Raw genomic sequence first — 12,674 nt, forward strand, 5'->3', positions numbered from 1 at the left:
AGAAGGAAAACAGTAACTTTTCTGCCTTGTATCTAAGTTGATCTCCAGTGCCCTGATTTAAAAATGTTTCCCTCAATGCTAGTCTCCCCTGGGCTCAGCTTTTTCTTTGATTTCTGAACATCTGTTATGTTACTTTCCAGATAGGAGACTCTCACATCCTTTCACTTATACCTCTTTTCCCCCAATAACCTCTTTCTGAACACATAGGCCTCACCTGTCAAAACCAGAATTCTGGGGAAGTCAAAAGCTCTCAGTTCGGTTCAGTTCAGTCGCTCAGTCATGTCCAACTCTTTGCAACCCCATGAATCGCAGCATGCCAGGCCTCCCTGTCCATCACCAACCTCCGGAGTCCACCCAAACCCATGTCCATTGAGTCGGTGATGCCATCCAACCATCTCATCCTCTGTCGTCCCCTTCTCCTGCCTTCAGCATCAGGGTCTTTTCAAATGAGTCAGCTCTTCGTATCAGGTGGCCAAAGTATTGGAGTTTCAGCTTCAACATCAGTCCCTACAATGAACACCCAAGACTGATATCCTTTAGGATGGACTGGTTGGATCTCCTTGCAGTCCAAGGTACTCTGAAGAGTCTTCTCCAACTGCACAGTTCAAAAGCATCAATTCTTCACCACTCAGCTTTCTTTATAGTCCAACTCTCACATCCATATGTGACCACTGGGAAAACCATAGCCTCGACTAGACAGACTTTTGTTGACAAAGTAATGTCTCTGCTTTTTAATATGCTGTCTAGGTTGGTCATAACTTTCCTTTCAAGGAGTAAGCATCTTTTAATTTCATGGCTGCTATCAGCAGCCCACCCTTATATTTCATCACACCCAGAACAGGACTTTCCTGCCCATTCCAACCCACCACGCTCTCTGCTTCTTTCTTTGCATCTACAAAAGGGCCTCTGAGGTCTATGAACTGTCTGGAGGCAGGGTTATTTCTAGCTGATCTTAGATCCCAGATCCAGTCCCTGTTTCCAGTCTGTGCCAAGTGCTTAGCCAATATGCATAGAATGAATGGATGGAGAAGGCCCCCTCACCTGAGCCACTCAAACCCCAAACCTCACCCCCACCTCCTGTTCAGCCGGGTGTGGGGCTCCAGTGATCCACCTCACCATTACCTCTCCTGTGCTCTCTGTCCCCCTGCCATCATCCTAATTCAGACCTCTGGATTTGTACCCAGAATATTGTACACTGTCCAGTTAGTTTTCCCCTTTTCCTTTCCTCCTTTCCTCTTCCTTCCTTCATCTCTTTCCTTTCATCATTTCTATCTTTTCTCTCATTTAATATAAAATCAAATCTATACTATGATAATAATGCTAACAATTATGACCTCCATTTAATGCCCATGTTTTAAGAGGCAGACATAGGCTGACACTTGTCCTGTTAGAGTTCAAGTAGAGAGGGAAGACAGAATAAGAAAAGGACCAGAAGGCATGATAAGTGTTTTGAAGGACATGTATCCCCAGCTAAGAGAGACCAGAGCCCAGGGCTTGATTGAGTCTGTCTGAGCTGAAAAGGCTTCTTGTGGGATGTGTGGCCAGAAGTCTTAAAGAATGAACAAGAACATTCCAAGAGGTCCAACTGGGGGTGGCTAAGGATGGGTGGGAGAATATTCCAGCAGAGAGACTAGAATATTGTCATGGATAAAGTTCAGGATGGGTATGGAGGAAGGGCAGGAAACACCATAGGAAAATCACAAAGGATTCTGAATCCCATGGTAGGTAGTTTAGCCTTCATCTTTTGGGATAAAGATGTTGGAGGGTCATTGAAGGCTTCTAGGTCAAAGAGTGACATGGTTAGACTTGTGTTTCAGAAGATCCATGTCGTAAACAATGTTATCAGTGGGTTAGAGGTGAGATTGGTGGGAGGGAGACAGGTCAGGCAACTATTGTAGAAATCCAGGGAGATTTTTGGGCCCCCCAAAATGGAGGAGGGATCAGAGAGAAAGAAAGCTGTTGATTGTGAGGATGTAGGAATGGAGCAGCCTTCTGGATTGGCTGGTTGACTGGGAAGAGGTCAGTCACAACAAACCATAGAAAAGCAGGTTTGAATGTGTCTGTTGCACAACATGAAGAATGGGTAGGAGATGGGGGAGGAAGTGGTTAAGTTCAACTAGCAACACATGACCTTAAGATCTTCACGGTGGTACATGTGGGCAGTTGGGTAGATGAGTCCACAGCTCAGAAGAGGGTGTCTGGGGGGCAGCCATGTAAATTCTACCCCCTTTTCAAATTTATTTAAACAAGGTTCCCAGACTAATGCACTGCTCAGATCAACATATTGAGAAAATATCTTCAGAGATTTCTGGCTTTGACCGAACTATTCCCATCTCACTCACATGTTCACAGCTTCTAAAATAGAATCTAAACGGATGCAGAGTTGGGAGAAGTTGGAAGAAACATCTGCGAAGTAGACCTTAGAAGATTTTGTGATTGATTATCTGGAGGGGAAGGGGTCAGAAGATGAGAAGATAAAGAAAGGAAGTGATAATGCCTCCCCAGCTGACTTCTCTGTTTAAACTTCCTCCTTTAATTTTTTCTCATTCCAATTTGGGGCAAAAAGCACCTAACTTCTACTGTAGAAACTTCATCACTGAGAATATGGAAATTCTTCTGTGTCTTTTTTTCTGTGTCTCATCTTGCCCTCCCTCACCTGCAGACTAGAGTGCAACCTATTCAGTTCAATTAAATCACTTGTCTATTTTACCACAGACCTCTCTTGCTCAGATAGGTGAGCTGGCTCCCTCTAACCTCTCAGATCAAGGCTGAACTTCTAACTCTGCCATCAGAAGCCACTTCTTGTCTGGACCCTCCAGTTTCATTTCTCTATTTGATGAAATGATACTCCCACCGTTATGGCCTGTTTCATCTCATGCTTGAAGTGCCAACCAATAGAACTTTCTGTGATGATGGAAATACTCTATATTGTCTATTACTAGCCATGAGCCTCATGGGATATTGAGCCCTTGAGATGTGGCTGGTGTGAACAAGGCACTGAATTTAATTTATTCTAATTCACTTTGATGTATGTAGCCAGTCATAACAAGTGGTTACTATATTATTGGTCAGTGCAGGTCGTGGGGCCTATTCTTTCTTTATCTATGAGAGTAAAGGTGGATTTCCCACATCCCTAGAGTGTTCTGTAAACTTTTTAACAACTGCCTTCCAACTGCCCACCTTGCCTCACTGGCCACTCGCCACCCCCTCTCCAGCCCACAGTCCAGCTCAGACTTCCTGCCTGAAGGGCTGGGAGCATGCAGTAGTATGTGATGACTGGCTTACAAGCAAAACTTATTACACTTATTATTTTTATTATGAGAAACAGCTCCCATAAATAGTAACAGATTTCTTTGTTTACTTTATTCAGGAACAAGTCACACCCACAGAGAAGAGAGACTGTTCGAAGGAAAAAATCAGGAAATGTAGTTAAAACTAAGTCCAACTTAGGGCCCATCAGGCTTTCTTCTCTGGTATTTGACTCATCTCATGATGAACGGGTTGGCTGAGGGGCCTTACTGAGGGCCGAGGTGGGAGACAGCTCTGATGTGGGACAGAAGGAGCCCCGGCTTCTTTACTGTCTCATCAGAAACTCTGCTATCATCTCCCCAGTATTCAGGCCTGATTCTAGCAGTGAGAATTTGTTCTGAATCACCTGTACTCATGGCCCAGTGCCCCAACTCACATCACATTTGATGGACGTACGGGTGAATGGGATAATTTCTGAAATATAACAGATGGTCAGCCAAGGCCTAGATCCCACACGTGTGGACAAAGTGGTCACTCACTCGCCTCCAGGACATCAAGACCCCTCTTAACCAAGTCTGAGGATATAAGCTTCGTATATCTACTCTTCCTCTGCCAGGCTCTTCTACGATGCACGGATGCTTCTGGGGGGAGGTGTGAGCTTGCATGTTTGTTTCTGTTACTGCTGTTTTGGCCACTTTTGTTGTTGTTGTTCAGTCGCTCGGTTGTGTCCGACTGTTTGTGACCCCATGGACTGTGGCACACCAGCTTTCCCTGTCCTTTGCTGTCTCCCGGACTTGGCTCAAACTCATGTCCGTTGAGTCAATGATACCATCCAGTCATTTCATCCTGTCACCCCCTTCTCCTACCCTCAATCTTTCCCAGCATCAGGGTCTATTCCAATGAATCAGCTCTTCGCATCGGGTGGCCGAAGTGTTGGAGCTTCAGCATCAGTTCTTCCAATGATTATTTAGGGTTGACTTTCTTTAGGATTGACTGGTTTGATCTCCTTGCATTTCAAGGGATTCTCAAGAGTCTTCTCCAGCACCACAGTTTGAAAGCATCAGTTCTTCAGCACTCAGCCTTCTTTATGGTCCAACTGTCACAATTTTTGCCACTATAGAGCATGAAAAATTTCCCAGAGCTATCCAAGCATCTGAATTCTTCTTCACTGAGTTGGTTCTCTTCAGTCTCCAGTGTCTTTTTGGGTCCTGCTCCACTGCTCCTACTTCGTCAGTGCTTCTGGAGTCCTCTGGTTTCTCCTATCTCCTGGAGGAGTTCTAACAGTTTCTGTGGATCTCTTGGTGGGGGTGGGGCATAGCCTGAGTCTGGGGATACCAGAGTCTTCAGAACCACCACATGGTACCCACCCGATTCCCTGCTCTCCTGCACAGGCTGCCTTTAGTGGCACCATCCTAGAAGCCATATGAACGTTTCTCATTAAGCACTCGCTAGGAGGGATGCCATCCCTCCCAAGTCTGGTGCTGCTTCAGCTGAATGATCACATGAGTCCCATTGAGCTGGGCTACACAGAGGCTATTGAGGTGAGAGAAGATCCCTGTGCATCCGTCAGAATCCCTCACTCTTCAGTCTTCTTCCAAAATTCTGAATACAAACCATTCTTTCCACTTCTGCCCTCTTTCTAGTACAAATGTGAGTCTTTCCAAGTGACAGTCTCTGGCCTAGAGAGACACTTCAAATTCCCTCCTCCCTTTGGGTACTCCTACCCAAACCCTCCTCGGGTTCCCTCGGAGCACTGAAACAGCCTTAGAGCAAGTGATCAGCCCCACAGTGGCTGTTCTTTGAGTTACAGATGGAAGACCTTGAAGACAGCAGTAAAGGGAAGAGCAAGATCTAAGATAAAATCCTTAACTGGCAGGCCAGGACACATGGATATAAAGCAAATGTGTGGCTAGCGTGCTGCTGAATTGTCATCAGAATGTCAAGTTACTTTTTACTACAATGGGGTATCTGCACTGTTATGATGTCTGTGCAAAGGAGGTTGAATTAAGTATGTCTTGTGTCCTGGTGTACAACACAGGCTGACCCCTCCAGTCCCTGGTGAGAGGCAAGGGGTGATGCTGCAAGCTGCACCTTGGGAATGACAGTATGTGGCAGGAACGCAGACCCTTTGTGGGGTCAAGGAAGCCTAGTTAGGGAAGAGTCCATCTCAGACAGCAATACAGGATGAAATATATAAATAGGGTGATAACTCTGGATCCAATTAGAGTCAGTGGAAGAAAAACTCTGTAATGCTGTATACAATTCTGGTATTTGAAAGCATGTCGTGAACAGAAATACAGGATGAAAAACCAACAGGGAATCAAAAGCCATGAGAGAAGTTGTTGCTTCAATGCACTGAAGGTGGGAATGAAGGAAGAAGGAAGGTTTGATGATGGAGCAACATTTTGAAACGAACAGGGAAGCTTAGGAGATCCTCAATGGTGATCTCCATCTTCAAAGTAGGAAGTAAAGTCATCTGTTGATAAAAATAATGAGTGACATTTGTTCACCTTGGACGAGAGACTGTGCAAAGTGGTATATATATATATATACATACATACATATATATTCATTTAATCTCCACAGCAATTCCATAGAATAGGGGCTATGATGATCTTAGTTTAACAAGTGAGGAAACAGGCTCAGAGAAGTTGCCTGATGTATCCAGGCTGAAAGATCCAAGAAAGGAAAAACCGGTCTTTAACCAGGTGAGATGAGATGGGCTGAGAGAGGAGCTGGCTTAGTTCAGCAACGTCATGAACGTTCTGGGAACTGACAAAAACTGGACAAAGGGATTATAAGATGGAGACTTCCTCCAGCAAGTAGGAAACTGCAGACACAGCAGACTGACAGGTACGGAGTTCACTTAGCACAAGGTTGAGGAGACAGGGAGTGCCAACATGATTTTAAGGGCACTGTTGAACCAGCTGGGAAACAAGGAAGGGAGAAACAGAGAAAGGATGTGCTGACCCGCGGGGGACCCCCCAGTTGGCTGACCGATTGCTGTGGAAAGGAGGGAAGGAGAGAGTTATCCTCAGTGGGAGTTACCATGGAGACAAGCTGTGGTCGCCTGGACCTAATCTGATGACAGGCAGAGCTCTCCTGTGAAAGCAAAAGGAAACTACACAGTGCAGTGGGTTGAAGGGTCTGGATTCAAATTCTGCTTCTGTGTCCTGTCGGCAGACTCATGTTCCTTTCAAATGCTTGTATGCTGTCAGCCACACGGAAGGGGCAACCCAACCGAAAGGGTAATGGGAAGGCAGCCACAGGAGGCCCTTGGTCCAGCAGAAAGGGCTGTGAACTCGCCCAGTGGGCAGGGGGACAGAAGGCACTTGACGACCCTGAGCAGAAGGATTTGGGAGGTGCCCACATCCTGCATGGTGGCTGTAAGGTCGGGGTAAGGGGCTATTGAGGGCAGCCGGGGCAGGGCAGAACCAGACAGTGAGGTTGGGGAACACAGCAACTCCTTCTGCGGAAGAAGTCAGGCAGCTTCTGGGGGCTCTGCAGCTGCGTGGGACTCACCCTGAACCCTGAGAGCAAGAGGCACTATTTTCTCCCCTCTCTTGTCAGATATTGACTCCCACGCAGGAAAAAGGAAGCACCTTTTGTCAGATGCTGCGGCCACTTCCTCTTCAGACGGCTCCAGCCAATCTCTGGCTTTGTAGAAGGAGGGAGCAGACTCCAGCTGCCGGACCTTGCGGGTGGAGAGCCCCAGGGCCGGCGCTGGTGGGAGTGGGCCCCTCGGCTGGTTCGCTGGGTCCCGGGGCATCCTCTCTGCAGCAGATCTGGAGCCCTGAGCCCGGCCAGGCTGGGGCCCAGTGCCTCCCGGGCCCTCCCTGCACACTGCTTACAGCCCAGGTCAGCCCGCCTGTCTGTCCCTCTCCACAGCTCGGTCAAGGAGCGTGATGACCGGAGAGCAGATGGCAGCCTTTCACCCTGCATCCACCCCCAACCCGCTGGAAAGGCCCATCAAGATGGGCTGGCTGAAGAAGCAGAGGTCCATCGTGAGAAACTGGCAGCAGAGGTACTTCGTGCTGAGGGCGCAGCAGCTCTATTACTACAAGGACGAGGAGGACGTAAAGCCACAGGTACCCAACCAGGCTTTTTGCACCTTCTTCCTACAGCGGTCCCCTCCCGGGCGTGGGAGGCGGATAGAGCGCCGGAGATTCCTACAAACTCACAGGGGGCTTCTCACTAGGATAACATCCTGTCCATTCGAAAGGACTTCTCTGTCTTTCTCAGCCTTGTCAAGATAATATAAACTGGGCTTCAGAGATGACATGGTGATGATGCTCCATGGAGCCCCAAGATGATCACTGGGGCTGTTCCTAAACACAGCACAAAGTCAAGCCTGGCAGCTGTGGTCTTTTCTTTTTAACTTTTTATTTTGTATTGGGATATAGCCAATTAACAATGCTGTGATAGTTTCAGGCGAACAGCGAAGGAGACTCCGTGACAGCGTGGTCTTGATGGTGATGCAGAGCACAAGGGCTCAGGGAGAGTGGATTTGGGTTCAGGAAAACTGATCTGAGGCTTTGATTTATTTGTCTGTTCAATCAGTATTTGTTGAGCATCTGCTTTGCACCAGGCAGTGTTTTGGGGAATTGAAATAACCCCAGTGAGTAAAACAGATTAAAAAAAAAAAAACAAAAAAAAAACCCTGGCATGTAGAACTTAGAAGACGGGGTGGGGAAGACAGAAAATAAACATAATCATTAAGACAAGTATGTGGTTTGTTAGAAAATGACTATTTCTATGAGGAAAAAAATAGAGAGGACTAGGGGGATTGGTCATTTGAGGGACTTGGTACTATTTCAAGAAGGGTGGTCAGGATGATTTCATGAAGAGTGGGACATCTGAGCAAAGATTAAGGAGGAGTGGTAATTGGCCAGGCAGATCTCTGGGGAAAGAGCACTCCAGGTGGCAGGGACAGGCAATGCAAAGGCCCTGAGGCCTGAGGTAGAGTGTGTCTGACACGAGTGGGAAATAGCAAGGACAGCAGAGTGGGGATGTAAGAGTTCGAGAATGAGAGTATCAGAGGGGATGAGTCAGAAAGGAGAGGGCAGGAGGTGGGGGTGCAAATTGCAAAGGACACGGTAGGCCTCTGTGAGGACTTGAGCCTTCATACTGAGGTAAATGGGAGGCCTAACAAGGTTTCCAGCAGAAAGGGGTCATTCTTGGTGTGTGTTGTAAAAAGATGGCTCTGGCTACCATGGTCCAAAATAATCCAAGGCGGAAGTGGAGAGGCATAAGGGTGATTTAGATGAGAGGCTATAATGTTTAAAATCTCAACAGGAGTTGGGGGCTGCAGGAAAATGACCAGATTGCCTGGTATACTTTGAAAGTACAGTAAACGGGATTTCCAGGTGGAGTGGATGGGGCTAGAGAGGGCTTTGATCCTAAATCTTGGGCTTGGGTCTTTTCTTCCGGCCTCATGGCCATTGTGGTAAATGAGAGCAAAAGGAGATGTTACTGACATCTGAGAAGCCCCAGGTGTTAACTGTATGTCTCAAGGCAACCAGGAGGGCTGGACACCCTCTCCTAGAGTGGTGGAGGTGAAAGAGTAGGCTTGGCTGGAAAGGGTTTACTAGGGAGAACAGAGTCTAGAACCTTCTGGAGGCAGGGAAAAAGTCCCCAAGAAGGGTGAAGATATTAGAAGTGGGTGACAGGGTATGTAAAGAAATGAGAAGTTTCTTTTGGAAGAGGACAGTTCTCTCTAAGGGCGGGCTTGAGGCTCTGTAACACATCAGCAATGCCTGGTTGCCCCTCCACCCAGAGGGCTGGGAGTGTTTGTTCCTACAGAGGCTGGAGAGGGGCTGGAGACCCCACCACTGATTGAGCTCTTGATCAGTGTCCTGTGTGTAGAAACCAGACTTTCTTCACTTGACAAACAGACCCCATCAGAGTCAAGCAATTACAGGCTAAGATGGAGTTCCTAGTGCGTTAATAGTGAGTCAGGAAGTCTTCCCATCTGCGAAGAGTGAGGGAGATAGCAATGTGTTGGCCTTCTGAAATTAGCAGAAAGGGCAGCTCAGTGAGACTTACTTCACTGAGGTGTAGGGGGGGAGCTTATGTTTGGTTCGACTACTATCCGGCCATGTAATTATTTAATTTTTCTAGACCCCTCTTTCTTCTTTTGTAAAATGAGACAGTTATCTGCCACAGGATTATATGAAGCACATGTAAAAAGTTGTTTTGTAAAAGCATAAACTGATGTCAAAGGATAAAATAAATTTATTGGTGGTCTTAACTTTTTTCCCTTACCTTGGGGTGAGGAAACTCAGAATCCTCTCAGGATTAAATTAGTAAAGCTGCTTCGAGGATGACAAGTGTGGCTTATATTTTAGGAAACCTATTAATGTATCAAGCCAATAAGTCAAGATCCAGAAGTCAAATGAGAAAAATTACACATCCCCTAAAGAGATGGCTGAAAAGAGAATTTGATAAAATTCAAAACTCATTTCAGATATAAAAAGTTTTTTAAAAAAGCTTTTAGTAATAAAATGATAGTTTCTTAGAATATTTTACATTATATGGGTATGAACATTTTGACTACAAAAGCCATATGGGAACATGGTAGGAAATTTGGAGGATGCAAAAAATCAGAAAGTAGAAAATAAAAATTATTCCATTAGGAAGAAATAGCTACCCAAATCCTCAATTCTTCCAGTTTTTTCTATGCATACACATTTAGAAATGTCTATTCTAAGTGCAAAATTAGTATAATAATATTTTAATTAAAAATTAATAATATGTCATGAATATTGTCCCTTATTATTAAATATTCTTCTACAATGTAATTCTTAGTGGTGGCAAAATAATTTCTTGTGTGGACATTCTATAATTTTTTAACCAATTTCATCCTAGAAATTAGTTGAGAATTTGGGCTGATGTTTCTATATTACTGTAACAAACAAGAATTAAGTGGACATCTTGTAGACTTTTCATGTATCTATCATTATTTCGTTAAGATAAATAAAAATCTATACAAACTAAAGAACTTTTATTATACTATCATTTAACATTGTTTTGGGATCCATAGACATTGCAGATATCTTGAAGTGAAATCAAAGATATAAACTAAATTCGTGGGAAAAAAATAAAGGTCTATTTCCACCCTATGTTTCACACCATTCATGATGCTGGATGGAATAGACTTACGTGTGAAAACAAGTTCATAAAGATCCTAGAAGAAAGTGTAATTACCTGCATGATCTTTGGGAAGCAGGTATTTCTTAAGCACATTTTAATTTCTTAAGCTGATTTTAATTGCATAAATAGAAATTTCTCTATCTTAAAAACCAAAATAACAAGGTGAAAAGGCAAGGAATAAACAGGAAAAACTGTTCATATACATCTGGTAAATATTCTTCATATCTAAAGTACTCTCGAGCCTATAAGAAACAGCAATAGGAAAATGAGCAAAGGACTTAAACGGACAATTTCCCAAAGAAATGTAATAGGCAAAAGGCATATGTAAAAAATTTCACTCTCAGTCGTAATTAAAGACATGCAGTGGAAGTTAATGAGACATCATTGTCCTTTTATAAAACCGGCAAAGATTTTCCAGAAATTCCAATATTAGTGAAGACTAGGGAACAGGAATTCTCATGCACTATTGGTAGAAATGAGAATCTGTACAACCTATGCCTCTTTAAAAATGCAAATTATTTGACCCTGCATTCCTAACGTAGGGGTTTATAATAGTGACATAGAAAGAATATATAGCAAAAGGGGCTAAGTTATATCAGGGAACTTATATATATTTATACAATAGAATATAATTCAGCTGTTGATGCTGAAATTGATACTTTTTGAAAATGAAAGACATTGATAATTTAATTGCTTGGGAAAAAAGCACTTAACAGCAGAGGATGATTTATATGCTAATCCCATTTTTGAGGGAAAAAAGAATCATGAATCTGTAATTTACGGGAAAAGACTTGGAAAGAAATACACAGATGGGTTAACTGAGTTATCTGAGTACTGGAGTTACACAAAACTTTAATTTTCTCTTTCTCTATAACTAAAATATAAATTAGTTGTAAATTTAAAAAGAACACACATCCCTAAAAAGCTCAAAACACAAAAATGCTGCAATCATCTTAGAGCAATGATATGAAAAAGGCCCTCATGTATACTGATGATGAGTACGTGCAGCCTTTCTAGAAAGCAATTTGGCTAGATTTCTAAGAGCCAAAAATATCATATCCAGAATGACCCTGTCATTCTGGTTTTAAGAAGCTCTTCAAAAGAAATCAGATATGTGTAGTGCTATTTGTAAATGAGAAGCATTGGATAAAGTGTCTGACAAAGGAGAATGATTAAGTAAATTACAGAGTCCTGTGTAATGGACTCTTATTTATGCTCTTCCAGGGGGGGGTTTGGGAGAAGGCAATCTGTACATTTTTTCCTCTGAGTTCTCAGAAAGGTCTGTCCAGCTCTAACAGTATAATGCCCTGTAAGTCCATGACCTAGTTTTCTATAACTCATTCCAAAATTTCTTTGTCAAGGAAGTTGTTTAAAACGGAATCTCAGTGAATTGCTCTAAGTCTGTGCTACAGTAATGGTTTTAGACAATCCTGGTATAGCTGTCCCATTGCTTCATCTGGTTTCTCTGAAGTCAGAGCAGATGGCTGTCTATGGGGGGCAAGCTGGGAAGTATTTAACCAACAGCCTGCCGGTAGAGGAACTATTTTGGATGAAGCACTTGCCAATTTCTGTGGTGTAAATACTCCCACCATGGCTGATTCAAGCTACCAGCATCCCTGAACTCAGAATTGAGAATGGAAGTACAGTAGCACAGTGTTAGACACTATTTCTACCACACAGATTGATTACATGTAAATAACTACATGAAGAAAAATGATAGTAAACTATAGCAAATCATTAGGTAAATAGAAATTTTTTTTATATTTATATGAGATGATGGATGTTCACCAGACTTATTACAGTGATCGTTTCACGGTGTTTGTGGGTCAAATCATTGTGCTGTGTGTCTTGAACTTGGACAGTGTGGTATGTCACTTGTGTCTCAGGAGAACTGCAAGAAAAAAAAGAAAAAAAGAATTAGAAAATTATAAATTCCGCATAGTACTATCTTTATTTTTAATACAAAATATTTCATTGAAAGGTCATAGAATTTAACTTTTAATAATGGCTATGAGCTATGGGAACAAAACAAAACACTTGTTTTTTAGACAGGAGGGAGCCCTGCCTAGTAGGAAGAAAAATAAAATGTCATTTCAGAGGTGTCTGTCTCTCCTAAATACATCTCTAAACTATTATTTGATAAATCTAATTCAAATAGAGTAAAAATAAAATGTGTAAGTACCATTTATTGAATAGTTATTTGGTGCTGGGATCTGTGTTAAAAGTCCTGCATATACTATCCAGCAGCATAATCTCAGGGTCAATTTTTTCCT

The 12,674-nt window shown here is 43.4% G+C and overlaps 1 protein-coding gene across 2 annotated transcripts in view; it reads left to right on the plus strand.

Annotated features, from left to right (window-relative positions):
- Window positions 1-12,674, plus strand: part of ARHGAP25 (Rho GTPase activating protein 25) — a 92,092-nt gene that overhangs the window by 36,238 nt on the left and 43,180 nt on the right. For both annotated transcript variants that reach the window (XM_027555675.1, XM_027555672.1), the window contains exon 2: window positions 7,138-7,337. In XM_027555675.1, the coding sequence (XP_027411476.1) occupies window positions 7,138-7,337 (200 nt within the window). The remainder of the gene's footprint in view (window positions 1-7,137; window positions 7,338-12,674) is intronic.

This window comes from Bos indicus x Bos taurus, chromosome 11 (assembly GCF_003369695.1).
Source record: "Bos indicus x Bos taurus breed Angus x Brahman F1 hybrid chromosome 11, Bos_hybrid_MaternalHap_v2.0, whole genome shotgun sequence".
Taxonomy (NCBI): domain Eukaryota; kingdom Metazoa; phylum Chordata; class Mammalia; order Artiodactyla; family Bovidae; genus Bos; species Bos indicus x Bos taurus.